The sequence below is a fragment of the Chelonoidis abingdonii genome, chromosome 1 (assembly GCF_003597395.2).
Source record: "Chelonoidis abingdonii isolate Lonesome George chromosome 1, CheloAbing_2.0, whole genome shotgun sequence".
Taxonomy (NCBI): Eukaryota; Metazoa; Chordata; order Testudines; family Testudinidae; genus Chelonoidis; species Chelonoidis abingdonii.
The window spans coordinates 119,880,861-119,908,857 of NC_133769.1; the positions used below are offsets into that span (position 1 = coordinate 119,880,861).

The 27,997-nt window shown below is 44.6% G+C and overlaps 2 protein-coding genes across 8 annotated transcripts in view; one reads left to right on the top strand and one right to left on the bottom strand.

Moving 5' to 3' along the window:
• The window catches only part of LOC116835616 (aldo-keto reductase family 1 member B1), a 645,245-nt gene that overhangs the window by 149,791 nt on the left and 467,457 nt on the right, over positions 1 to 27,997 (bottom strand). The gene's annotated exons all lie outside the window — the stretch shown is intronic.
• On the top strand, positions 99 to 27,997 carry BPGM (bisphosphoglycerate mutase). Of its 7 annotated transcripts, none has more exons than XR_012656508.1 (5): positions 99 to 272; positions 5,545 to 5,640; positions 8,655 to 9,306; positions 23,920 to 24,155; positions 26,661 to 27,997. XR_012656508.1 is itself a non-coding variant. In XM_075069285.1 (5 exons), the coding sequence occupies exons 4-5, from the start codon at positions 8,706 to 8,708 to the stop codon at positions 24,099 to 24,101; spliced, it is 783 nt and encodes a 260-aa protein (XP_074925386.1). In that variant the 5' UTR covers positions 99 to 272; positions 5,545 to 5,640; positions 6,504 to 6,679; positions 8,655 to 8,705; the 3' UTR covers positions 24,102 to 27,997. The 7 variants fall into 7 exon arrangements, 5 of the variants coding, with proteins under 5 accessions (XP_074925386.1, XP_074925388.1, XP_032654470.1 ...); XR_004376241.2 differs by having other exon boundaries at positions 26,759 to 27,997; XM_075069285.1 differs by adding an exon at positions 6,504 to 6,679 and having other exon boundaries at positions 23,920 to 27,997.

Genomic DNA, 27,997 nt, shown 5'->3' on the forward strand with positions numbered 1-27,997 from the left:
TTTATCTGGTCCACCAGCCAATCAAACTCTCTTCCGCCCACAGCATCACAGAAATTAGAGCCGGAAAAGGCCGATTCGGTCACCTAGTCCAGCCCTAGGCCCGGCTCTGATAGGGAGCGGCCCGGCTATTTAATGAGTGACAGCTGAACACTCCGCTCACACGGGCGCTCTTTAGAAGCCGGTTTGAACCTGTTAGCGTGAGGCTGCTGCTGGCTGCAGGGAGGCGCTGCACTGATATTGCTGGGTGGTTTCACTCTTCTGATCTCTGCCAGGTAAAACTGTTTTGATTGGGGGAAAGGTTAATTAACGCAGCCAGCGAGAGGGGGTTGCATTGGTAAACCCAGAGGGGTGAATTGCTCATGCACAGGAGGGATTTGCTGGCACAATCGAGGCTGGTGGAAATGCAACGTGCGCCCCCAATCCAGCTCTGCCAATGCACCTCCCTATTCCTGGGCTCTTCGTGGTCCGAGCGGCTTGCCCCGCGCCGGCTGGCCATGCGGAGTGCAGGCGGAGCGTGCGCTGGTGACGCCAGCCTGCGGGGAGGGAGGATGGTTTGTAGGTTCTCTCGATTTGGGATGTGAGTCAGGATTTGAGGTCAGCTATACTGAGGCACGCTGGCCCATCGAACAGAAGTGGTAATTCTTAGCGCTGCTGATCTCTTTCTAGCCGTATGAAGGCCACTTGGGACAACTTAATTTCCTCCAGGGCTGTTACTACCCTGGTGTGAGCTGTGCAGTATAAGTGATGGGGCAGGGGGATTGTTGCTTGGGAAAATAGCATTTTTTAAAAAAAGTTACTTTGCTAAATGAGCAATTTCTGAGGTGCTGTGCAGTAACGCCTTTATGAAGGGGGAGTGTTTTCAAAAGAAACAGATGCCATTCAGAACTTATTTTTTTTCAGAGGTGCTCGGAGCCATAATGTCATTTGGTCAGAGTGGGATAGGATAGGGTGACCAGATAGCGAGGGTGAAAAATTGGGATAAGAGTATTGGGGGGAGGGGAGGAGGGGAATAGACATCTATATAAAAAAAAGCCCCAAATATTGGGACTGTCCTTATAAAATCAAGACATCTGGTCACCCTAGAGTGGGAGCTGCAGGTGCTCAGCACCTCTGAAAATTGGGCCTCAAGACAGCATTGTATTCAAGGCTGTGCCCGTCTAAGGTGTTGCCATTTACAAGTTACCTTTCGCTTCATTGTGAGGCACAACCAAATATGCTGTTCTACAGTAGCTTTCATAAGGACAGCAGAATGAGGCCTAAAGTCCTTTGACTTCAATGGGACTGGTGTGTGTGTCAGGTCTGAGATTGTTCTCATCACAAAATGCTCGGGTTTCATTCTTAACTAATCAAAGTGATGTTGAAAATAGGCTGAAAAGGTGGAGTGGGACATGAAACCATCCATGAATACTTGAAAGGTGCCATGTCCAAAGAGGAAAGAATCAGTTCGGTGTGGCACTATAGGGTATCAATAGCAGGACATTAAGTGGGGGGGATTTTCAGTAGACATCAGGAACAATTTTTTATCAGACTGAGATCATAGGGAAAGTGATGGAAGCCCTATGGCTTGAGTCACTTAAAAACTTAACTGAACAAAGCCCTGGCCCTGTGGAGAGGCAAAGGATAAAATTTTTCAAAAGTGTTAAAGTCCTAGTCAAAAGTGACTTAAGCATTTATGCACCTTGTAAATCTCTGTCTAAGGGAGTAGGTAGGTTTGGGCACCTAACTCACTTATGCTGAAATTTTCAAAGGTGCATGAGTGAGTTGTATGGCCAAATCCACCTAACTCCTTTGATTGGGATTTACAAGATGCCTAACTGCCTAAATCACTTTTGAAAATAGGATTTAGGCTCCCTTTGTTGCTTAGGTACATTTGTTAAATCATCCAAGGTAACACTCTTGAAGTCTCTGTCGTCCCCCCCCCCCCCCCACCCCTTCTGACTTTTATGACTGTCAATCCTGAAGCTTTCAAACTCAGCTACTTTTTTAAAAAAAATATATTAATTCTGATTAAAAGATCATCCAGTTCACTGACTCTGAAAAGTGTATAACTTCACTTGTGACAAATGGTAGTGTTGTGTATTTAGATACTAAATGTACCTATGTGCTTACAGAAATACAAAACTGATGTGAAAATATTGGAAAAGTCCACTGCGGCTTAATAGAGAATGTGTGTTCTTTTGTGTTGGTATCTTTTCTAGGAAGTAATGCAATGGCCTTTTAAAATAAGGGAATAAGGAGAGAACAGTTTTGGAAAGCTTAAAAATGCAGTTTAATTTTATTTGTTTCGAATAGAGGATCTGATTCACTTTTGTCCTTCACCTTGTGTTCAGTGTATCTGAAATGCTACCAAATCAGAATGGCAACAGTGATGAACCCATTTGACCCAAATGTGTTCAAATCTCTGCAGTGGGAGGACAGTGCAAAATAAATATTAAAAAAGTAGATATCTGTTTCATAGAACTGGAAGGGACCTTGAAAGGTCATCAAGTCCAGTCCTCTGCCTTCACTAGCAGGACCAAGTACTGATTTTGCCCCAGATCCCTAAATGGCCTCCTTGAGGATTGAGCTCCTAATCCTGAGTTTAGCAGGCCAATGCTCAAACCACTGACCTATCCCTCTCCCCATGGCAAAATGTTATGTAGGCAAAATGCTGTGTTAGTTCATGTAATCCAGATAACTGCAGGTGCAGGATGCTTCCTGAACAAGTGCAATTACCTGATTTTTCTCTAACCAGTGCAGAGTTTTGTCTCCACCACTGATGAGTATGAGTACTCTGCAATGCACAAACTGTTGACTTTTTTATTCTGTTTATAGCAGCAGGGATATTTTGCATGTGAGTGGTTTCTAAATGAACAGCATGTAGCTGGGCACAGAGGCAGCTGATCTTTTCTCCACTTTCTGTCACTTTTCCCAGTCTTCTTCCCTACAGGTGACATTGCCTACTTCACCCAGGGAGACAGGTTCAGTGTCTCCCAGAGAAGCCAATCAGTAACTTCCATCTCTCTGAACCCACATGTAAGGATGTCATGGATCTTGCTCTAGAGAGCTAGTCATCAATTTCTTGCTCAGCCCCAGCAGGTGTGGTTCAGAGGCTTGGGTTTTGGTTCCTCTTTCTCCTTCACTTCCCATTTATCGGTTTCTTCTAATCATGAATTGTTGATTGTTCCTCTTATCTTGTCTCTACATTCTATCCCTTTCTATTCCTGCTGCTGTAACTTTGCTTCATTCCATGTTTGCTTATGATCTATAGTACTGTAACCTCCTGCTCTTGCTCTGCAATGCACCTCTTTTCCCTCATCCCCCCTCCAGGCTACAGCTACATGACTCCCAAGATCGTATTTATTTTCACTGCTCCAGCCACATCACTTCTCAGATCCTTCACTAGCTTCTGTTCTTCAGCACTAAGTTCAAGCTTCTCAGACGTGAGTCCCCACTCTTGTCACAGCTGTTTAAGTCTAGTGTAACTTCATTGGCTTCACTCTGTGTAGCAGAGTGGAACAACAGACATCTCATCTGTAAGATACAGCTCCAATCTTGCATCTACACCCTAATACAACTCTCATCCCAACCCCAATTGCTGCTTAAACTCCTCCACATTTCCTAGCAAGCCTCTTCTCCCCCTGCGCTGGGCTTTGTGCCCTCTGCCATGCTGCCCTCTTCACTTGGACAGACTCAGAGTCCAGCCCACTTCAGTGAAGTCTTTCTACATTGGCAGTATCCCCTTTATTGTTGTTTCCTTCCTGTATCATATTCATCTGTAAGCTCTTCAAGACATAGACTGTGCTGCCTAAACAAGTCTCTGCAGAAGTGTGGTTAGTGGCTTCTTGGAATATTTGGGAGGCAAGCAGATTTCTCTCTTCTGAAGTGCCTGATCTGTATCTCATGCAGCTGGGAGGTGATTCCCAACCCAAGCTGACAGATTCACACTAGGTCAGCTCATAGACTCATAGGTCAGAAGGGACCAATATGATCATCTAGTCTGACCACCTGCACAAGGCAGGCCACAAAACCCTACCCATACACATTTATAACAACCCCGAACCCATGACTGAGTTATTGAAATCCTCAAAATTGAGATTTGAAGACCTCAAGCTGCAGGGAATCCACCAGCAAGCGACCCATGCCCCACGCTGCAGAGGAAGGCGAAAAACCTCCAGGGCCCCTGCCAATCCGCCCTGGAGGAAAATTCCTTCCCGACCCCAAATATGGCGATCAGCTAAACCCTGAGCATGTGGGCAAGACTCACCAGCCAGCACCCAAGAAAGAATTCTCTGCAGTAACTCAGTTCCCATCCCATCCAACATCCCCTCACAGACCATTGAGCAGACTTATCTGCCGATAATCCAAGATCAATTGCCCAAATTAAACTATCCCATCATAACATCCCCTCCATATACTTATCAAGCTTAGTCTTAAAGCCAGATAAGTCTTTTGCCCCCACTACTTCCCTCGGAAGGCTGTTCCAGAACTTCACTCCCCTAATGGTTAGAAACCTTCGTCTAATTTCAAGTCTAAACTTCCTAATATCCAGTTTGTACCCATTCGTCCTCGTGCCTACATTAGTACTAAACTTAAATAATTCCTCTCCCTCCCTAACGTTAATCCCCCTGATATATTTATATAGAGCAAGCATATCCCCCCGCAGCCTTCTTTTGGCCAGGCTAAACAAGCCAAGCTCTTTGAGTCTCCTTTCATAAGGCAGATTTTCCATTCCTCGGATCATCCTAGTAGCCCGTCTCTGAACCTGTTCCAGTTTGAATTCATCCTTCTTAAACATGGGACACCAGAACTGCACACAATATTCCAGGTGGGGTCTCACCAGCGCCGTATATAACGGCACTAACACCTCCTTCTCCTTGCTGGAAATACCTCGCCTGATGCATCCTAAAACCGCATTTGCTTTTTTAACAGCCATATCACATTGGCGGCTCATAGTCATCCTGCTATCAACCAATACCCCAAGGTCCTTCTCCTCCTCCGTCGCTTCCAACTGATGCGTCCCCAACGTATATCTAAAATTCTTATTATTAATCCCTAAGTGCATGACCTTGCACTTTTCACTATTATATTTCATCCTATTACTATTACTCCAGTTTACAAGGTGGTCCAGATCTTCCTGAATAGTATCCCGGTCCTTCTCCGTGTTAGCAATACCCCCCAGCTTCGTGTCATCCGCAAACTTTATTAACACATTCCCGCTCTTTGTGCCAAGGTCAGTATGCTAAAATAGGAATGTGGATGTTGCGGCACTGGTGAAGGCTTGGGCTAATTACCAAACCTTGGGCCCAGGAGATTGCGTGGGACTGAACTTGAGTAGCTAGCCTGAGATGTAACATCCACAGTGCTATTTTTCAGCACACTGTCTCAAGCAGAGCTAGTGTGAGTCTTATCTGCGTGGTCTGGGAGGCATGCACCCAGCTGCCATGTAGACCTACCCAAAGAGGCAGGGTTGGTGGCTCACTTTGTTGACAGCATTGGCATGACTAGTTGTCGGTGTAGTTCCTTCCTGTGGCAAGACTCTAACTGCCTTTTCTTTTCCTGCAGATAGCTTCATACTGAGGCCATGATGTTCTTTTAACAGCAGCTCAAGTCTCTGTGCCTGGGGGTGTGTGGCAGTGGAATGCATTTGCAATAGTTCAGGTGAGGAATTACTTCCATATGTCACTATAGCTTTTTAAGCTAATTATTTCAGTATTGTGCTGATATTTAAGGAGACACATTTCCACCCCTCCCCTCGAAATATAATTACGAGACTAGTGTATATAATTTACTGAAATCCATAGTTACACCCAAGACAGACTTACCTCTAGGTGGGGTCATCTTTTTCCCCTCCTTTGCCATCCCTAAGTGACTTGTGTTGGGCTCCCGTGGTGCCCAATTCAGAACTGACATAAGGGGGTGCAACTTTCTTGCCTTTCTGGTCACATCAGGTCTGAATTTGGACTTGTAAATCAATTGACCAGTTCCTGTGGATGATACAATCCTTTGATCTGAACAATAAACGTTCAGTATCTAGAAAATGAACCTTCTCATAAAGAGCCCATGGTTTATACAGGTTATAGTGCTATAGGAACTTGCATGGTATCTTGTTGTGGGCAGCATATTTTTAAAGTCTCTGTAGAAGGAGACCACTGAAAGGGAAGCACTTTTTTCCTCTTTCCTCCAGAAGGAGAAATGCTTTGTGGCATTTTTTTCTTAGAACACTAGGCTCTCAAAGATGGCTTAATACTGTAAGCATCTTGCTTGCAATTTATGGAGTCACAAGTTTCAGCCCCATCAGGATTGACTTGAACTTTCTGTAGTACACACCTGATTTCTATGAATTTAGGGTGTGTGTGGAGCAGGACATGTGTCAATGAGATTCAGAACTAAGGTCTCCTAATTCTCCATGGAGACTAAAGATCTGTGGCCCTCTTTCTGTAAGAGCAGATGTTTTACTCTGTGACCTTCATCTTTTGTTTTCCCCTCCCACTTGTCCATCTGGCTTCCATTCTTTGTTGAAGAGGTCTGCAGGTTTCCTGTAAAATGCTTTGGGACCCTGTGGAAGCCTGCCTGGAGCTGAATGGCCAAAGCCATGAGTTGACATCAGATAGTGGGTTACTCTTGTGGCAGCCTCACCAACACCCTTCCTGAGAGGGAGCAGGCAAGCCGCCTTCACTGACTTGCTGGCTCCCAATTGGTCAGTGTTTCCTCCTGGCTCTTCTAGACCCCCACAGCAACTAGTTTTGTTGGTAACCTGGCCTGTGTGGGTTTTCCTTGAGCTGAGGGGTGTCTGGATGCTGATGTCTTCAGCTGGGTGCAGAGAGAGCCCGATAGACCCCTGCTTTGGAAACATAAGGTAAAATTGTAAGATCTTTAAGACCGAGACTTTCTTGTTCTGTTTGTACAGCACCTAGCTCAGTGAGGTCCTGATCCATGACTGGGGCTTGTATTGCTCTTGCAGCTACGAATAGTAACCAAACTGAACTGTGTAGCTGGAAGAAGTGCTTCATGGTACCATTGTTATGTCTGTACGCTCTGTTCCATGAGGGTGGTTGAGAATTCTAGCACACCGTTCAGTGTGATCACGCTGTTAGTCAGCAGCATCAAAACACTGATTCCATTTGGTAATTTAGCCCATCTGAATAGATGAAGACCTAGTCTGCAAAGCTGATGTGTTTTGTGCTGTTCAGAAGGCAGTCGAATGCATGGTCCCTGGCCCACACCATTCATAATGTCAAGTCAAAAATGGCTGGAGACTTTTGGGGTTCCCAGCCTGAGACTTGGGGGCTGAGCCCCCAAAATTCCAGTCAGCGTTCATGAAAGTTGCAGATGTTCAGCACCTCTGAAAATCAGGTCCCAGGTATCTCTTGCTGAGCACCCAAAAATCTGTGGCCACTCTGGAAAATGTTAGCCGAACAGCACAATCCATCTCCCACTGAAGATAAGACTCCTGTTGAGGCAGCAGATAAACAAAAAGAAAATGTGCTGTGTTTTGATAGCTTTATTCCGGATGATGCTGTTAAAATTCAATAACTCCAAATTTACCTGATGCTGTACAAGAAATCCTAGAATATCAGGGTTGGAAGGGACCTCAGGAGGTCATCTAGTCCAATCCCCTGCTCAAAGCAGAACCAATCCCCAAACAGATTTTTGCCCCAGATCCTAAATGGCTCCTTCAAGGATTGAACTCACAACCCGGGGTTTAGCAAGCCAATGCTCAAAATGCAGAAGTGTTGTGGTCCCTGCATGAACATCTTATAGTCTAATCCATGGACACAAAGGAAATGGGATTTACTTGCAAATCAAGAGGAAGGAATAACCAGTGTCTTCTGTGGGCTCTCTTTATTTATTTTTATTTTTTAAAAAATAGGCTCACTGGTTATGTGCATCCTAGAATGGCCTTAAAGTGCTCAACTCCCAAGAATGTGGCTGGATGAGTGGGAGGGGATGATTTTCATGTGTCGGTCCACACTACCTGCCGGATTGGCAGATAGCAATCGATCTATTGGGGATCTATTTATCATATCTCGTCTTGACATGATAAATTGATTCCCTGAATGCTCTGCCGTCGACTCCGGAACTCCACCAAAGCGAGAAGCAGAGTCGACGGGGGGAGCCACAGCCATCAATCCTGCACCGTGAGTACGGGAGGGAAGGTGATCTAAGATATGTCAACTTCAGCTATGCTATTCTCGTAGCTGAAGTTGCATATCTTAGATCATTTCTCCCCCCCACCGCCTTGCCAAGTGTGGACCAGGCCTAAGGGAAGTTGTGGACAAAGTTTTTTCAGGAATGGGAGGAGAGTGAACATAGACTGGTATAATGGCCAGAATGAAGATTGTCTGGGGAACTGTAACGAAACGCTATCAGGCCTGTAGACCAAGGTTGCACTATACGAGAACTTGAGGGAAGCCTGGATATCAGATCTGATTGTATCTCTGCTGCTTTAATTAGTGTAGCAGCATGACCTAAGTGGGCTAAAAATTACAGGTTGGGTGGAAGAAGTGAACACTAAGGAAAGGTGGTGGTCACTTGTTATGTAGTGGGGAGGAAAAGAATGCAAAGGCTAGCAATCGGCACAGAGGACACAAAATGTCCTTCAGTGGACACAATACTTAAAGTACATACAACTTACTCTCTAGTGACATACTCATTTCATATCTCTTGTCTAGATGGATCAACATTAAATACTAGACTAAAAGCGGAGTGAAGCCAGAATCAAAATGACTAAGTGCAAACTTGTTCTGTTAAGACATGGGGAAGGAGCCTGGAACAAAGAGAACCGCTTTTGCAGCTGGGTGGATCAGAAGCTGAGCAGCGATGGGATAAAGGAAGCTCGGAACTGTGGGAAACACCTCAAAGCACTAGGTTTTCAGTTTGACCATGTGTTTACATCCATCCTAAGCCGTTCTATTCAGACTGCTTGGCTGGTGTTAGAAGAGATGGGGCAAGAATGGGTTCCCACCCAAAGTTCATGGCGTCTGAACGAACGCCACTATGGTGCACTGATAGGTCTCAACAGAGCCGAAATGGCTCTGAACCATGGTGAAGAGCAAGTGAAAATATGGAGAAGAAGCTATGATGTTACTCCACCTCCCATAACTGCATCTCATCCTTACTACAAAGAGATCTATAATGATCGCAGATATAAATGCTGTGATGTGTCACAGGATAAACTCCCAAAGGCTGAAAGCTTAAAAGAAGTTCTGGAGAGACTCCTTCCCTATTGGAATGAAAAGATAGCACCAGAACTGAAAAGCGGCAAAATGGTCCTCATATCTGCTCATGGAAACAGCACTAGGGCACTGCTCAAGCATCTGGAAGGTAAAGATTTTCACAATCTTTCTGCTTTAGTAGTAACAGTAACCAGGCTTCTGTTTTGTTTAAAAAGTGCTCTTCTATGCTGATCCAACCTTGGTTTTGCATTTGATACATAGAGCCAGTTTTGCCACACTTGCAACAGTACACTCTCTTAAATGGCAAGCAGCATTTGATCCCATAAAAGAGTTCTTATGGGAGCTTTAATATCTGTGGTGTTGAAGGACTAAATAATAGGTTGATCTCTTGCACTGCCTTCCTCCCATCCGATTTTTGTTCAACACAATGTGTTTGCTTTATTTCTTCATCTTCTAAGTGATTAGATTTACAGCAGTGTAAAAAAGGAGGGTAACCAATCCAGCTTCGGCGGAGTTAATAGACACCAGTGTGACCAAGATCAGAATCTGGCCCTCTTTTGTTTTTGTTCTGGTTTTTGTTTTCCCCTCTGTCCCCTATTTTACTGTGATGATTGATACAAACAGATTTTATACTGTTTTTCCACTCACCATATCATTGAAGTGCCTGGCTATAAGTGTGTGAGGGGAACACTTATCTGTTACTGTGATGTGTCACGAGCAATTACTCTTAAAAAGATATACATCACTGATACGTCAGTGTTGTATTGACTTACTGTTTCGGGTAGATGCTTATTAAAACATTCATCTATGCATATACTGTCCTTTACCAGTGAACAGCTAAACTTGCATTCCTGGACCTTACAGAGGTTTGCTGATTCCTTTAGGGGCTGAGGAGGTGTGAGCTGGGATAGACCAGGGCCAATTTGAGACAGGTTTTTATACAGACATGGGTCCAAGTTTAGGTCCTCCAGAAACTAGCACAATCCACCTTCCTGTTCTTCAGTTACGAATGTAGGTCCTGGTCCCAGTGACTTTTTTAACCATGATTTTGTAATCTGCTAGAGGTGTAGTCACCTCTGCTGGTTGCAAGTAGAGAGAAGTGCTGTGTTACACTAGCTTGTATCATCAGGTCCATGTTTGTGTATCTGCACCTAACTGCACTGCCCAACATCATTTTCTTTCTAGGACAGTCTGGGCAAGTATTGTCTCACCAAAGTGTGCAGAGAACATACACTCCCTGCTCTCTGGTTACCATGCTAGGTGTATTCTGGAAAGTACTTCACAGAGCTGGGAAGAAGATTGCTAAACCAGTTATACTCATGTGGTATGGATGTCTTGTGCCCACAAAAAAGTGCACTGAATCAGTTACAGGAAAACAGTCATGTACCATCCAAGCCCACTGGCAAGGGAGATATACTGCTCGCTGAGCACAGTTCCTGCGTAACTTTTAACCACACTGTACGCAGACACAAACCGTGTTCGGAGCCAGCAATGTCAGTGACTAACTCTACAGAATATAGAGTGAGTTAGTAACCAGTCTGTCCTGCACCAACTGGATCTTGGTGCAGGTGTTGGAGGAGAGTTAGATCTGGTTACAACTCCCTGATTATGAAGCTACAGCTGTCCAATCCTCAGCATAAGTTAGATTAGCCTAGGGACTGCTGTAAGCATAAATCAGATGTGTATGGTGACTTAGGGACCATACACATGTACTACAGCAGAGAAATAACACAGCCGAGCAGAGTTGCATCCTTCTGGTCACACCCCAACATGCCACTTTCTTTTCTGATCTAATACTCTATCTATACTTGAGCAAAACTCCCACTGAAGTTAAATGTGGCTATGGAGGCCTTACCCTCTCAGGTGCTGACCCTTTCCTGAAAGGTGTTGAGCTCCTTGCTGGAGTCCTACCTGAGTAGATTCTGCTGTCTTTTTAAGTAACAAATGAATTTGTGTGGCCCAACAATTTTGAGTGGCCGCTGTCTTTTTGGTTGACCAACTTGGGATATCTTGGACCTGACTTTGTTCAGAGGTTCCAAACACCTGAGGTTCCCATTAACTCAGCTGGAGTTGTGGGTTCTTGGCACATCTGAAAATCAGGCTCACGATATCTGAACATAGGTATTAAAAATCTGTGGCTGCTTCTGAATGTTTTGGTTCTATTTTGAGACTACAACTGAATATTCCTTGATTTAAGCCAAGAGGCTTTGAACGGAAGTAAGTACTAAAAGATTTTCCTTTCTTAGGTTAAGACAGGTAAAATAACACATAGTTAATCATTTCAGAGAAACTTTCAGCAAAAGACTTTCTAAAGAGGTTTTGCTGACTCAAGATCTTTTTTTAAAAGGAAACACAGCTGCTTCTAAATCCCGGCCAAGTATTTCCTTGGACATGAACATTGCCCTCATGATGGTTAATTACAACAAAGCTTGAAAGGCTCAGGCTTGCTAACTACATTACAAAAAAAACCTGCTCTGGAGCCGCAGACTTTCCTGGCTGACAAGGCTTAGCAGGATGTGTTGAAATTTCCATGGAAGATGGCTTTTAAAAAAAACAAAAACAGCCAAGCAATTCTGCTGAAAACAATATTTAACACAGATTGGGGGAGACACACTCCCTCTCCTTTCTCTCCCCCCATGCGTTTGGAGGTGAAACAAACCCCTGCACAGAGATTAGTGTTTAAGTGATGCATAATTCCTCAGCACAGGAGTGAATTTCACCCAAAGTAAACTGTTTAAAAGCTCTCATTTCTACAGCATCAACTCTTCAGTAACTCCTTCAGGCCCAATTTTATCCTCAGTGCAATTCTCCTGAAGTCAGTGACAGATAAATATGGCTCTGTGGTTTGTGTGATCCTGCCCATTAATGCAAAGTGGGATATAAAATTGTCCTCCAAGAGCATGTGCTGTTTTTGCCCTGGTCAGGTAATCTGTGACAGTGGTAGATGCCTTTAGAGCTAAAGGGAGATTTCCTGATGCTCACAGTACAGCTAGGTGTCAGCTCCCATTGAATGTCAGTAAGTCTTGGGTGTCCAACTTCTATTTATGCTTTTGAAAATCTTCCCCCTTAAATTCCTTTTTCCCCTCTCTGTTTTGTGCTTGCTGGTTGAAGCTTCTTGCAGCACCCTGGCTGCCTGTAACTGTGTATATCTACATTGTGGTTTTGAGAAGGGGGGGGGGGGGATTAAAAATAGAAATTAATGAAAGGACATACAGCATGACCCGATCACATGCGTTTAAGGGCCAGAGATGGTGATGCTAAGATTTAGTAGCAGTACAGCAGTCTAACTTCAAAGGCTGGATTCCCTTCATTGCTTCAGTGTGAAGCTGGGGTGCACGCAGGAGAGCTCCTTAAATACTTCTGCAAAGGAACCTGCTGCATTTTTCCTGGTAACTGGGGCTTCAGACTTTGAGGACCCTTCTATAAGAGCCCCAGGTGTAGTGCTTTCTACTGTGAGTAGTCTTACAGTATAATTTCAAGGGGACAACTTGCAGAGGGGCTTATGGAAAAGAGACTGCAGCCCCAGGCTGTTAGGTTTGCCCTGCATGCCTTACATAAGGAACCTTCTACATCCCTTCCCAGATGACACTCCTTCCTCACTGTGGGCTCACTGAGTGCTCCTTCTGGATACAGGTACTGCAGGAGCAACTGAGTTTCCCTTCCATGTGGATGAAAGGGGAGAGCCACATATGCTTTTGGGAGGCACTGTTCTCTTCTTTGCTCTCCACTGAAATGCAGCCTCCTCTGGCGTAAAACCCAGTTGCTGTTTAACAGTATTGTGCAATTGTCAGGACAGGCAATGAAGAAAAAATACTGTATGCTGTTGAAACTGTGGGCATGACACAAAGCAGGCTGGGTTGCTCAGTGTCAGACTGGGCCAGGAAAATCAAGCTCTTGGGCTGGGCTATCACCAGGAGAGGACAACGACTCACCAGAGTCAGAAGCAGTGCTTCTCAATTGGCAGGCAGGCAGCGTAGCACCTCCCTTTGTTGTCTTCTGTGTTCAGGACATGATGCTAATGAGGCTGACATGTATGTGCAGGAAGGGCACATGTGCAGGGAATGATCTGTGTGTGAACCCTGGCATGACAGAGTGTTGGAGGCTAACAAGTGAGCCAGCCCTCTGATCACTTAAGGTATGTCTACACACAGCAAAGAAGAACCCAGGTCTGGCCCATGCCAGCCAACTCAGGCTTACAGGACTCGGATTGTTTCATTGCTGTGTAGACTTCCAGGCTCAGGCTTGAGCCTGGACTCTAGGACTTGGCAGAGTGGGAGGGGCCCAGACCTTGGGCTTTAGACTTCTGGACTCAGGCTACACAGCGATGGAACAGCTGCATAGCCTGAGCACCGTGAGCCTGAATTTGCTGACATGGGCTAGTGGTGCGTTTTTCTTTGCTGTGTAAATGTACCCTTAGGCACCATAAGTTCCTCTGGAGAAAGCTAATTAATCACATTCCCCAATCAGTCTGGGGACTGATTAACCATCAGCTGAGTGGGAGGTGGAAGATGATGTCTGGGATAGGAGAGCTCAGTATGCTCTGAGATTGCAAGGGAGGAGATCTGTTTCTTCACCTCTGTGGGAAGGGGTGAGAAACCACTGTAAATACTTTCCTGCACAAGATGTATTCAGGTTGGTGAGACTATAAATGTGAAGGTGCTAGGCACTGGAGAGTCTAAGTGGTTTCTAGGCATCAGAGGGTGAGGACTGAGCATGCCTTCTTACACCTTGCTCTGTGCCCCTCACTGGCTAGTTTATAATTGTCATTGTTGGGCAGTGGCAGACTGAGACTGCTTTAAGTTTGGCCTGTGGGAGAGAATTTTAGAGGCAGAATATAGTTTCCTTAAAGAGGATTTTGCCAGGACCTTGGCTTAAAACCTCACCATGTGCTGGTACTATGATGGGTTCTTTGACCACCATATGTGGTCAAGACATCAATGTCATGGTCCATCTGAAAAGTAGCACTGCCATCCTAGCACAATGATGGATCATGTCTTCCCTCCAAGCCTATTAAAAACAACAACATCTTACGGGTCATGGGAGTGAGACCTATTTCTAATACTCCTGAGGGAATTCTGCGCCACTGCACATGCACAGAATTTATCTCCCCTGCAGATTTCTTTGCTTCCCTGCAGAAAAATGACTTTCTGACAGGGAAGCAAAGGGAAGACACATGAGTGGTCATGGGACCCTCCCCAGCAGTATGTTTTAGGTGCCCAGGGCAACTGGCAGAGAGGTAAATCACTGTGGGACAGGAGGCGGACTGGAGAAGACCTAGCTGGTGGCTCCTACCCTGTGCTGGGCTCAGCTGCTAGTCCTGGCTGGGCTGGAAAGGGTAGGACTTTCTCTTCCCCTGTACGGCATGTGGGGCGTGTCAGACCCATGCCCAGATTTCTCCCCTGGCTCTAGGAGGAGCAAACTCTCCCTCTTCCCTCCCTTCTCCCCCAGCTTCCTGCCCCCATTGCTCCTTGAGCTGCAGGGGGAGGGATCCCTGTACAGGGAGCTGCTCCCCCTTCTACCCAACCCTCATGTATCCAGACCCCCTCATACTCAGACTATTCTGCCAACCCTACTCCCTTCACTGTACCCAGAGCAAGCCCCACTCCCCTGCAAAGTCCCATAATGGTTGCACCCCAAACCCCCCCAACAAGCCGCTGTGCACCTAGATCCCCTCTCTACCCAAATCCCCCACCAAGCCACCTGTGCCCAGATTGTCCCACACAGAACCTTTTTGCCCCACACCTGGATCCGCCCCCCACACTAAGCCCTTCCACACTTGGATCCTGCTGGGCTGAGCCTGCCTGCTCATATGTGGTGCACCTGGCACAGATGGGCAGGGCCCTGGGGTATGTCTTTGCGCTGGGTCGGGGTTGGGTGTAGCCTTGGTGTGGGGAAAGCTGAACAGTGATCTTTCACCTCTGTGTGGCCAGTGGCCTGTGCTCCCCAGTGCCATGCTGGAACCTCCACACTTATTTGACAAATACAATTTGCAGAATTTTAAAATATTTTATGCAGAATTTTTAGTTTTTTGGCACGGAATGCCCTCATGAGTGTTCTATGTAATTTGCTACATTAATGTAAATATGTCCTTTATTTTGCTTCCTTGGTTTCACTAAAGCAATCTGAGTACCATAAAGATTAGTAGCCAGATTCTGCTATTATATCTGTGTAAATCCAGACTTTTTAATGGAGTTCTCTGTAGGGGGCCAGATTTGGATCTTAATTACACATACTGCCAACAGGAATAATACATTGGAGCCTCATTTAATAATCTAAACATCCATGGCCAAATTCTGCACTAGCCATTAATGGGGTTGCAACTGTGTGCAGGCTGTCAGGGAATTTGATTAGTACTGTGCAAAATACTGTACATTCTGTCTGAAGAATCATGTCCCGAAGATACAGTTTGGGTGCAAGGACTGCTTAATTGGGGCAGATATTTGGTGTGGCTTTTGTGTGTTTTGCTGTAACCATAGAGATGGAAGGAAAGGAAAAGCTTGTAAATAGTAAGACAATGACCTCATAGGGGTTCTGAAATATGTAGGTTGCTTATTAAAAGCAGATGAGAAAAGCTGGACTGATTCTTGAAAATGAGTCACTTCAGAAAGCCAGTGCAATCAGACTCCCATCTACAATATTTTCCTCAACAGAAATGTTTCAGAGCAGTAATTTGTATGTTACCCATTAAACAAAATTTAGTGAAACTCCTGTTCCAATAGTGACTTCTGCTTATCCAGCAAGTGCTGTCCTCCTTCCCTTGCAGAGGGAATCCTCAGATGCTGCAATTACATCACTCTGATAACACAAGGTTGCCTAAAGTGTCTGGACGAGAGGCTGGAATCTGGCTCCAAGGGTGTCCTTAAGCCTGCAGGGTGACGTGTACTACAAAGGGGTAAATCTCTTATAAGAACAAACCTCAAACAAAGGTTTATTTCTAGGACGTTGAAGAAGGATAATGGCATAAGAAATCTTTAACACTTGTGCAGTCCAGTGAGTTTCAGTGGATCAAATTTGGTAGCATAAATGTGCTTGGAAACTAGCTCTGATACAACATTGCAATAACTTATTAGACCTTCTCTTTACAAAGTAAGGATCACTTACTTCATCTGCTCCTGAAATGGGTCCTGCCATCACTGAGGTGGAATGCGGTACCTGTTTAACAGTGTACAAAAACATCACACAACACTGTGGGACAGTAAGTAGAAAATAGAATGCCCACTTGCAACTTCAGGAGGAATTTTAGGTAGGCAGAATGCAAATATCTGGGTTAGACTCTCCCCAAGACACAAGTACTATACTATAGGATTGCAAGTAGGGATGTAAATAACATTAAAAAAGTTAACCGTTTAAGCAAAATATATTTTTTTAAATGGTTAACAGATTAAAGGGCCGGCTGGAGCTGCTCGGGTCAGCTGGCGTGGGGGTTAACGGTTAAGGTGGGTTAACTGGTAAGACTAATGTTTTCTGGTTAACATTTTACATCCCTAATTTGCAAATGACCATGAGTAGGCAAAACCTTACTCTTCAGACTTCTGAAAGACCACATCTCTAGTAACACTGTACCCACTAACACTGTGCTGGGACACTGGCTTGGTATTAACTCTGAGGAATGAGTCCTTCCTACTGAATCATAAGTATTGTGTCCTGCAGCACCTAGGTATTCTTGGAGGGCCAGTGTTCAAGTACTGACCTTATCTTACCCTGCTTAGATGGGGAGAGAGGATGGGATCTCAGCATGGACTGGTATGGATGCAGAAGTGCAGTGAAAGGTCACTTGGCTTGTGTTACTGTGTGTGAAGTAACTGGATAGCAGCTTTAGCTGATGCTTATGCTAGTCAGAGTGGCATGTTTCCAGTGTCCTGATTGCTGTTCAATGTCTTAGCCAGGCTGGCTGGCTGGAAGTGCTCTTGGATTTTATCTGTGCAGTTTTCAGCATGCAACTGAAATGGGTGCCCAATGTGCTTAATAAATATCTTTATTCTGAGTAAAAGGCTCCCATGTGCAAACACTCTCATTGTGGTAAAAGTAACCAAGCAGGTGTGAAGCACCTCTCTTGGATTTCTTCCTCCTTTTCTCCTCAACCTTCACCTCTCACCTTTTGGCTGTGATTTTCTTGGGTGGCAGCATAATCTAAACAGTCTGGGCATTTCTTAGGCTGTGGAGTAGACATAGCTTCTGTCTGCAAAACTTGTGTCCACTCGTGTGTGAATATTCCACCACCTGAGCATTGCAAGTTACACCGACATAAGCACTTGTGTGCACAGGGAGAGCTGCTCCTGGTGACATAGCTTCTGCTGCTTGCTAGAGGTGGGCTTTTTATGTCGAGAGCTCCCGTCAGCATAGTGTGTCTTCACCAGATGTGCTGTGTCTGTACTGAATAATGGCCGAATTTTAGAGGGGAGAACACAGCAATTCCTTGCTTGTAGAAGGTCAAATTCTCCATATTTGTAAGGAAGTCAGTTAATCTGCACGTTTACATCAGGGTGAATTTGGTTTATAGATTATAAAGTGCTTAAGGATCCTTTAGAATGAGCGCCATGTGAATTTTTGCAATCATTAGTGTTACAAACACACAACCTTGAATACAAGACACATGTCCTACAGCCTTTATTTAAATGAAGAATACAGCAGCCCAGAGTTTTTAGAATTCCCATGCAGAAAGTTTATTGACTTAAGAGTGTGCTCTCAGAATATAGTAGTCTCTTTTGGGGTTCTTGGAGCTATTGCTTAGAATTCTTCTGTTCTCAGCCAGTGTCAACTGTCTTACAGACTGACTTTGATCAATTATAGGATAGTGAGTGAAGCTGTCAAACTTTGGTGCTTGCATTTTGCAAGGGTTTATATGAACATCTCTCCAGCTGCATATGTCCTCCTGAATTTTGGGGTTTAAACCCAAATCAGTCATTTGAAACAATAGTCTTGCTTCAGTTCACACTGAAACCACAAATGAGATTTGCTCATGAGATCTGTGAACTTTACTTTTTGTTTAGCTTTTTTTTTAATTTAAAGGAGTGTACAGTTGTGGAGCGATATAAGTATCCTATTAGGATTAATCTGCCATCCTGTTCCCATGGGCAGAAGAATTTTATTGTTTAACTGCTCTGAAAGTCTCTCAAACAATGGAGAGCTTTAAATGAAGTTAAATTTTTATTAAAGCAACTGATAGTTCAAGTTGTGATCAGTGTTTTTCTTGCACTCATGGTAACAGTGCTGCTATGAATGTCTTGATTGTTTATATGTTGGTCATTCCCTTTCACTTAATGTGAAAATCATTTGTCAGTTTATACCCCTTTGCTCTGTGAGAACTGTCTGTCTGTTTTCTTAGCTGCTCACCTGTACTTTGCCTCTTGTCCTTTTGTCCATTTGGCATGTTAGTCTATTTAGAAAGTTGGTTGTGTTTATTTTCTGAACTTGTATTGCTTCAGGCTACCTAGCTTTCCAGTTACAATCTGCTTCTGTAACCCCCTTTCCTAAAGGGGATCCAAGACATTATCAACAACTTTCTCTCTTGCACAGATGTTTGTAGGGTGGAAATGTATGTGTGGACATGTGAAAATTTTGCCCCAAGTACATACACAATTACTTAGTCATATAGGAGCCAAAGGCTATGTCTACACTTGAAGCTGGAGGTGCAAATTTCCAGCTCTAAAAATAGCATAAAACAACTAATCCCTTCACCTGCTCACCTAGCTGTGGCTACACTCTGTTTTTAATGCGCTAGCTTGAGCAGAGCTAGCATGGGTATGTCTCCAGGAGTTGGAATTTACACCTTCCAGCTCAAAAGTGTAGACACTGAAAGTCAAGGGCTCCAAAATCACTCAGATGCTTTTGAAAATTTTACCCATTATGTAGAAACAACCCGCAATGACTCTCTGGCTACATTTAAATCCTGATTTTGAGCTGTCTGTTTGGTATGTGCGGGCCCGTGTGTGTTTTGAGAAGGACTGATTGAGGGTTTTTTCTAGTGATTTATGTGATCAGTACAATACAGCTTTATTGTGTAGTCTGTCTTACAGAATCTCCGTCCCCAAAATGCTTCAGAATTAAAAACAAGTGGACTTCAATAGAAGTAGGAGAGAGAAATGGCCATCTTTTGTACAGTCAACCAGGTGGAAAGAGAGAGGGGAAAACTGCTCCAGATGGTGGCCTCTGCAGAAAAGACCCATCACTGATCGCGCTGACTGCCACAGACAAACACGTGTAGACAGAAATAAGCCTCCCTTTACTCTAGCAATTTTCTCACTGTTGATCTGGCAGCAGTGGGAGCAGTAATGTTGGGTGGGCACAAGTGTTCTTACTACCATGTTGTCTAGTGTAGGCCAGGTGCAGACTTTTGTGCCAGACCTAAAGTTAGGATGACCCAGCTACAGTGCTCAGGGTGTGAAACTCCACCCCTCCTGATGGATGTAGTTAAGCTGACCTAACCCCAGGTATAGACAACACTAGGTCAACAGAAGAATTCTTCCGTAGGCCTAGCTACTGCCTCTCAGGGAGGTGGATTACCTTTGCTGGCTGGAGAATCCTTCCCCTTGGTGTCAGTAGTTTCTACGCCAAATCACTGCAGTCGCACTGGTGCACCTATGCTGCTGTAGCATTTCAAGAGTAGACAAGCCCTGGTACTGGTAGCACTGTGGTGGAGCTATATCAGTGAAGGCCAAGGGTATGGCTACAGCTGCACTGCTATCACACTTCACTCTAGATACCAGCAGTGCTTAGTGGAGGGGTTCTCCCATCAGCATAGATAATCAGTCTCCCTGAGAGGCAGTAGTTAGGTTGATGGAAGAATTTCTGTCAGCATAGTGCTGTCTGAGGTGGGGTGGGGTGTCTGTGGTTGGGTCGGCTTAACTCCATTGCTCGGGGTGTGGATTTTTCACAGCCCTGGGACCTATGCCACTGTAAGGTCCCAGTGTAGGTCTGCCCTAATAGTGGGAGAATTAAGTCTGTCTTTATAGACAAGGTTTATGAGAGAAGCTGGAGCGTTCAGGGTTTTAAAAACAGGGAGGGGTAATCCTGAATAGCCCTTTTTGAAGAGACTGACAAATTGGTTGTGTAGCAGAGGCAGTTTCATACTGCAGTTGCGCCTTTGGGCACTAATTAAAGATCAGCGCCCTGCCCTGCTATGCACTGTGCAGACATACTGTGGAAGGCAGGGGAGGGAAGTCCCTGCCCAAAACAGTCTTCAAGGAAGATGTGTTCTGCTGGCAGATTTTCTTACCTGCCTCACTTATGTGGCCCAAAGGGAGAAGAAACTGATTTCATTTCCTCTGCTGGGAATTCCCCCATTGATATCTGTGATGGGTTGGCTCACAGACACCCCCTTGGGAGCTGCCAACTGATGTGTCAAGACTACCTCTGCTCCTGTTTTCCCTGCCAGCTCAGGACTCCAGCACCCTGTCTTCTGAGCCAGACGCACCTGTCTGCTCCAACAAAGACACAGGGTCTGAATTACTTGCCCCAAAGCTACAGGTTTACCTGAAAACAGCTAACAGAAGTGTGCTTGTCTTTAGCACTTAGATGCCCAACTCCCAATGGGATCTAAACCCAAATAAATCCGTTTTATCCTGTATAAAGCTTATGCAGGGTAAACTCGCCCTTTGTTCGCCCTTGTCATAAACAGATAGCTAAGGGTTAATGTTTCTTTTACCTGTAAAGGGTTGACAAAGGGAACCAAACACCTGGCCAGAGGACCAATCAGGAAACCGGATTTTTCAAAGCTCAGGGGAGGGAATTTTTTGTGTCTGTGTCTTTGTCTGGCTCTCAGCTATGAGAGGGGATCTCTTCTATCTGTAAGCTTCTAATCTTCAGTTTCAAAGTTGTAAGTACAAAGGTAGAAAAAACAATAGGCTGTTTTTGTTGGTTTTTTTGTATTTACATGTGTGTAGTTTGCTGGAATGTTTAAATTGTATCTCTTTTTGAATAAGGCTGTTTATTCATATTTTTCTTTTAAGCAATAGCCTGTGTGTATTGTCACTTGATGCAGAGATCATGTTTATGTTTTTTTCTTTTTTTATATAAAGCTTTCTTTTTAAGACTTGTTTGAGTTTTTCTCTCTGGGTAGGCTAAGGAACGAAGGGGAGGGAAATTCTCTTTGTGTTAGATCTACGGAGGGTGAAGCTCTGCAGCACCAGGGAATTGGTGGGAGGGGAAGAGAGAGAGAGAATCATTTCTGTTTCCTTGTATTTGGTTGTCTCTTTGTGGAAGAGAGGAGACATGCTTCTTGGTATTGTGATGTAAAGAGGTTGCATCAGTAACTCTCAGGTTAGCCCAGAGAGGAAATTCTGGGTGGGAGAAGAGGGGGAAGGGAAGTGGGTTATTTCCCTTTGTGGTAAGACTCAGGGCTTCTGAGTCTTGGGGTTCCCCAGGGAAGGGTTTGGGGAGACCAGAGGGAGCCAAAACCCTGGAATTTTTGGCTGGTGGCAGCGAGATCAAATCTAAGCTGGTAATTAAGCTTAGAGGGGTTCATGTAGGCACCCAGATTTCTGGACGCTAAGGTCCAGATTTGGGAATGCTTATGATAGCCCTCTATAACACTGATGGAGCAAACAACTGTGCATCTCTAAGTATTAATACATACTTGAGTTAATAAGTAAAAAGTAATTTTATTAAATACAGAAAGTAAGATTTAAGTGGTTGCAAGTAGTAACAGACAGAACAAAGTCACCAAGCAAAATAAAACAAAACACGCAAATCTATGTCTAACTAAACTAAATACAGATAATCTCACCCTCAGAGATGCTTCAGTAAGTGTTTGTTTGTTTGTTTGTTTGTTTTTTGTTTTTTTGTTTTTGTTTTTTCCTCCGACTGGACACCTTCCAGGCCTGGGCACAATTATTTCCCCTGGTACAGCTCTTGTTCCAGCTCAGGTGGTAGCTAGGGGATTCTTCGTGATAGCACTCTCCTCCCTTTGTTCTTTTCTAACCCTTTATATATCTTTTGCATAAGGTGAGAATCCTTTTGTCTCTCTGAGTTCCCACCCCCTCCTTCTCAACTGAAAAACACCAGGTTAAAGATGGAATCCAGTTCAGGTGACATGATCACATCACTGCAAGACTTCATTACCCACTTGCGGGTATACAGGAAGACTTAGGGGTAAAACCTCCATTTGCAGACAGTGGTCCTAGTTAATGGAAGTCATCAAGATTCCAAACCACCATTAATGGCCCACACTTTACATAATTACAATAGGCCCTCAGTTATACTTCATATTCCTAATTTCAGATACAAAAGTGGTACATTTATACAAATAGGATGATTACACTCAGTAGATAAGCTTTGTAGTGATATCTTACAAGAGACCTTTTGCATGAAGCATATCTCAGTTACATTATATTCACTTATTTTTATAAAACCACATAGACTGCACAACATCCCGTTCAGGTCAGCCAAAACTGCAACCAGCGTGTTACTGCTCTGCCTCAATATGAGTGAGCTTTGCTGCTGCTAAGCTATGTATCAGCTCCCCAACGCACCAGCTTGTCTGCCTTGCCCAGCAAATTCTTCAGGGTGCTGCCAGTCCACACCTTGCCTTGCAGGTAACAATCAGTGAACCCCAGCTCCCAAGTTCCCCAGAGACGTCTCTTTGCAGTGTCCAGTCCCTCTCCCTAGACACTCACAAGAAGGTATTGCATTTGTTGCCTCCAAAGAGGGCCCATCAACCTGTCAGGTGAGCTGGAGACATACACTGAAGTGAAGTGCAACAGCAGCGTGAGAGGGCTTTGTAAGAAAACAAGAATAAGTTTATTGACAAAGAATATAGGTTTCAGTGACTTCAAGTAAGACTGAAAGAGAGGAAAGGTTACAAGCAACAAAACATGATTTCTAGTGACTTAAACTGTAACTTGCTGAAGTAAACTTTTTGTCCAAGTAGGTTTCTCACCTGTAGTCAGCCCCCAGAGACTTTAGTGCCCTTGAGTGAAGGTTCCACCTTTCTTATATTTCAAGAGTTCTGACTCCTTGTGTCTCTCAGGTGATGAATGCCAAAAGGGCTTTCTGTTCCTGCTTATATTTCCCAACAGCCATTGTCTCTATTTCAAGAGGGAGGCAGGCTTCCTGGAGGTACAGCATCCCCTGTTGTGATCATTAGTGGGAAATCTCTCCTGCACTGCCTAGTTTTGATGGCTTTGTTTACCTTTTATGTAAGTGTACTTTCATTGTTTCTGGCCTCACCTGGCTCAGTTTACACTGGAGCCGCAGGCAAAACATTTTTGTCTGGGAAAGCCTGGACTTACGCACTGTGTGCTGAACACACTTTAGGAACATAGTTCCAGCACATCTCTCTAATTCCTTATACACTGCCTGCACATAAATCACACTAATATTCATGCCCAGCTTCTTACCAGTTTGCATATGACATCCTACACAGTGCGTCCAGCCTGATGTGAGTTAGGGTATGGTGTGCACTTTGCCAGTTGGCATTTAGGGACTCTCAGGGTCACAGAAGGGAAGTTTCCAGTGTGCATCTAGCTGGCTCCTATGCTACCCCTCCATGTCCTGTTCCAGCTGACTGAGAGTCTCCTAGGGACTGTTGCCAGCTCTCATAAGTTAGTGCTAACCTGCACTGGGGCTAGGATTGAGCCTGGCAGATAATCAAGAAGCCATAACGGTCCCTGCGCCTCAAATCCTTGCTTAGCTGAACAGATTGCTGCTGCAGCAGTGTGTGTGAACCAATGTCTTTAGAGATACTTGGGGGGGCAATCTTAAGGCAGGAGGTTGCCTTGTGCTGGGTTTAATTGTGTGGCATTTTTTGTTCTCTTTTTTGCAGGCATCTCCGATGAGGATATTGTTAATGTTACCCTCCCTACTGGCGTGCCTGTGCTCCTTGAACTCGATGAGCATCTGCGTCCTCTTAGCCGTCACCAGTTTCTAGGTGATCAAGAGGCTATCCAAGCTGCCATCAGAAAAGTGGAAGATCAAGGGAAAGTCAAACCTGTTGAGAAGAAATAATGCTTCTGGATGCTGCCCCCACTCCCTTGTGTGTGTGGTAATAAGTAGTGCTTTGTGAGTGTTAAGTTGCACTTTGAGCTTGTTAATTTTAAATATTAATTAGGAGTGCTAGTTATGTGTTAGGTTAGTACACCAGCCTTTCACCTTTGGAGGCTAGAGTTCAAATCCCAATGTGGGTTACAGGTGAAAAGGCAGCAGCTGATTTCATCCTAAGCGGTAGTAAGGAAAACATAAAATTGTTACAGTCTGCCACAAATCTTTGCTCAAGAAAGGCCCAAGCCAGCAATATGGTAGGGTATATTACAGGTCAGGATTAAGAACTATTGGCAGAGCTCTGTGAGGAAAGCTTGCACTGCAGAACACCTGGCTCCCCATAACATTTGAAGTCCCTTGCTTTCACAAGTACTAAATGCTCCCAGTTTGCAAAAAGTATGTATTTGGTAGTAAAGTGCCAGTTAGTTTGTTCTTTACTGGAAGTCCTCTTAAGAAGCCTGCCTGTGGCACTAGCATATGCATTAGAGGCAGTTCTCTGTTCATCTTATTGCAGCTGTGCTTGAGAATGCTCTTTTGCTAGCAGCTCACTTTTTTGTGCTTCAAAAATATCTTGTGGCTTGACTCTTCCAAGGCTAATTCTTGCTCCAGAAAAAGTGCAGTCCTACTATCCACACAGTGGAGTGGGGTGTGCTTGGAAGAAGTCGTCTCTCTATCGTTCCCCCTTTTGCCTTGCTTTCAAAACCAGTCTTTAGGGCTTAATTCTGCTAGGTTGAACTAGTGATAGGTGAAGGATGGCCCAGTGGTTGGGGCACTGGCCTGGGACAAGGTAAACCCAGGTTCAACTCCCTGCTCTGCCACAGACTTTTTTTTGTGTGACCTTGGACAAGTCACTTAGCCTCTCTGAATACGTTGACACAGCCCACAGTCTGGGTCAACAGACAGGTTTGTGGGGCTCATGCTAGTGCTCTAAAAATAGCTCTGTAGACAGTGCTTGAACGGGATGGCTTGGGCTCTGAAGCCTTGGGAGAGGGGTTAGAGCATTAGTGTAAGCCTCGCTAGATTGAGTCTGTCGACTCAGGCTGGGAAGCTTGCTTCTGCAGGCTGTGTAAACGTACCCTTAGTGCCTCAGTTCCTATCTGTGAAATGGGGCTCCCAGAGAGGAGACAGGCACCCTGTGATAAAACCACCCATTGAAATGACACTTCTGCAGCCAGGTGTTCAGGGGATATGTACATGTGCATGCAAACCTAGTGGAATTTCACTGATTGAACTCAGCAGACTTCAGCCCTCAAAACACAGAGCACAAAGAGGTTAGTGCATGAATAGAACTTCAGACTTGTCATGGACTTAGCTCTTAATTAGAACAGGAATCTGGATAGGTTTCAAGCACTTAACAGAATCTACAGGCTTGATCCAATTCCCATTAAAGTCACTGATAACACTGACTTGACTTGAATAGGGCCTGATCCAAACCTTTGAAATTCTCCACTTCCACCACTCTGTGGCGTTCCAGATAAGGGCCAGAGAGTGGTCTCCACTGAACTCTACAAACATTTTTGCAAGCGAGATTCCCATGCTGGTCCCAAATTAACTCCTTGCAAGAGCAGTACTGAAGAGATTGTAATGGTAAGTAGTGTATGTATGTGTAGTGCCACTCCAAGAAATACAGCTGTTTCATCGTGTGATCCTGTAAACAGTAAAGAAAGTTAAAATTTACTTCAGAGTTTGTTCCTGTGAACCTCTTATCACAACTACCTACTACAGTGTGTGGTGTCTTAATTTCCTTTTTAAAAACAACCCAAAAAACCTCAACTTGGGTTTTTTTTACAGGCACTCGTCAGGAAATTCCACGTTATGAGGCCTTACTCTCATTTCTCTTGCACTGGTGTAAAACTGCTGTAGTTTAAATCTGAATCCATCCCAGTAACTGAACTCCTTCTGTGGTCCCAATTCTGCCCTCCGATGCACAGAGCTCCCGCTGATTTCCATGGAAATGGCATGTGCCTATCTGAAGGCAGAATTTGGCCCTTTGTATGTTCAGTGCAGCCAAGCTATGACTGCCGAGGGAACAACTATGAATTCCCTGAGTGCAATGCCTGTAAAAAATCTCTCATATAGCTGTTTGCAGTGAGTGGCTTGTTTAACTGGATTTTTATAGGGTCAAGAAAATGACCGCCCCCTGGCAAGTTGAGCAGCCTTGCACTTCTTTAGCGCTCTGATTTCCAGAGTGTAGTAGTAGCTTGTCACTAAAGCATGCTGATTGTAACGGACATATTGCTGGGTATCTTTGGACTCTTGGATTTTTTTGTTTATATTGCACTAGCAAAAGGGGGCTGGTGGCAGTCTCTCCTGGTGTTTTTTTTTTAAAGATAAAGTTTCTCTTTCTAAAATACAAAGTCATAGTTTACTTTAATCCGCAAACGTATTGTGCACTAGATGAGAACCTCTATGCAATCACCTATACTTGTGACATTGGTAAGGAACCTACAGCCTGGTATTTGGGGTTTTTTGTATATATTCATCTGTATATGGTGTTTGAGTCAAAAATGATCTCCTCCTCCACAGTAGCATCAGTACGTTGGCTGCCGATCGGTGAACATTCACTTTCCAGAGCCATACTGAAGAGCCCCATCACTAACATGGCTTTCTCTTCGGTGTGACAGCTGACACTAGCACTGGTAAAGATGTTCATGAAGCAGCACTACTACAGATTTCAGCAGGAGTGGAGTCCCTCATCTGTGTGGTTTGAGATGTTCTTAGATGCCTGAACGTGGTAGGGGGGAGGGAGTGAAAAGAAATATAGGAAATCTAGTATTTTTTTTGTAGACTATAATTAGTATAGTTTTGCAACCAAGGCTACCAGCACCACATGATGTTCTCCGCTATATACACGTAACTCCCATTGACCACACTGGGATTCATGGACGTGTAGCTGAGGCGAGAGCATGGTTTTCAGCTGGTTATGATACTGCAATGCCAAAGCAGTGGAACATAGGAATTTTGGGGAACTTGAGATGCTGCAGCTACAGTGTAACGCTTGAATGCTGATAAATAAGCCAAACTGCGCAGGCATTTCACATAACACAAAGGCAGGGCTAGATAGCCGTGTCTCGTGCTCTCACGCAGAAGGGAAAGGAGCACTGATCTTAGGAACACCTGGCCTTTAAGTAGACGGGTTGGAGGGAAAGTGCTGAGTAAATGTTCAGAAGCCCTAGGTTCAGCAGCCAGTTGAGTGGGGCAAATCAAAAATGGTTTCAAATGGAACTGGTTTTTTTGCAATGCTCTTAACTCACTTGGCAGTGGGAGTGCAGCAGGAAGTTGGACTGCAGTTGTTTGGGCTGAGACTCTATTTGATGACAAAGCAGCTCACCAAGGTTCAATACCCATGCTCTTCAGCGCTGCCAGTGCAGAGAGCAACAGACTGAGACCTTCATCTTCTCCTGGGGGCTATAAAATGCCCCTCAATAGGGATCAGAATTGGAGGCCCAAGCCAGGAGTTTCAGTGCTGGTAAGTGGTCAGGTCTCTTGGCATCCCTTGTAACTAATTATTGACACACAATGGGGAGGGGAGGTGTACTTGAGGACCGAAGCCAGCATTCATGGGGAAGGGGGCCTGATCTACAGGCTCTGTTATTTTACAGCAAAGGGATGGATGAGAAGCAGGCCAGTGATCCTTCAGTCCATGATTATAAGATACATTTTCCCTTGATCTTGAGTGAGCTTCAGAGCTCCACAAATAATATAACATTTCCACAGCTGGTGACATAGGCATGGTTGGTTTGCTTATGTGTTTGAAATGTGTGGTTTGTTGTGTGATCCTGTTGAACTTCTTGTAAATATTTACTTGTAGAGCTGGCAAGTTCTTTAAAATTCAATAAACCACCTGAAATGCAACTTTAAAA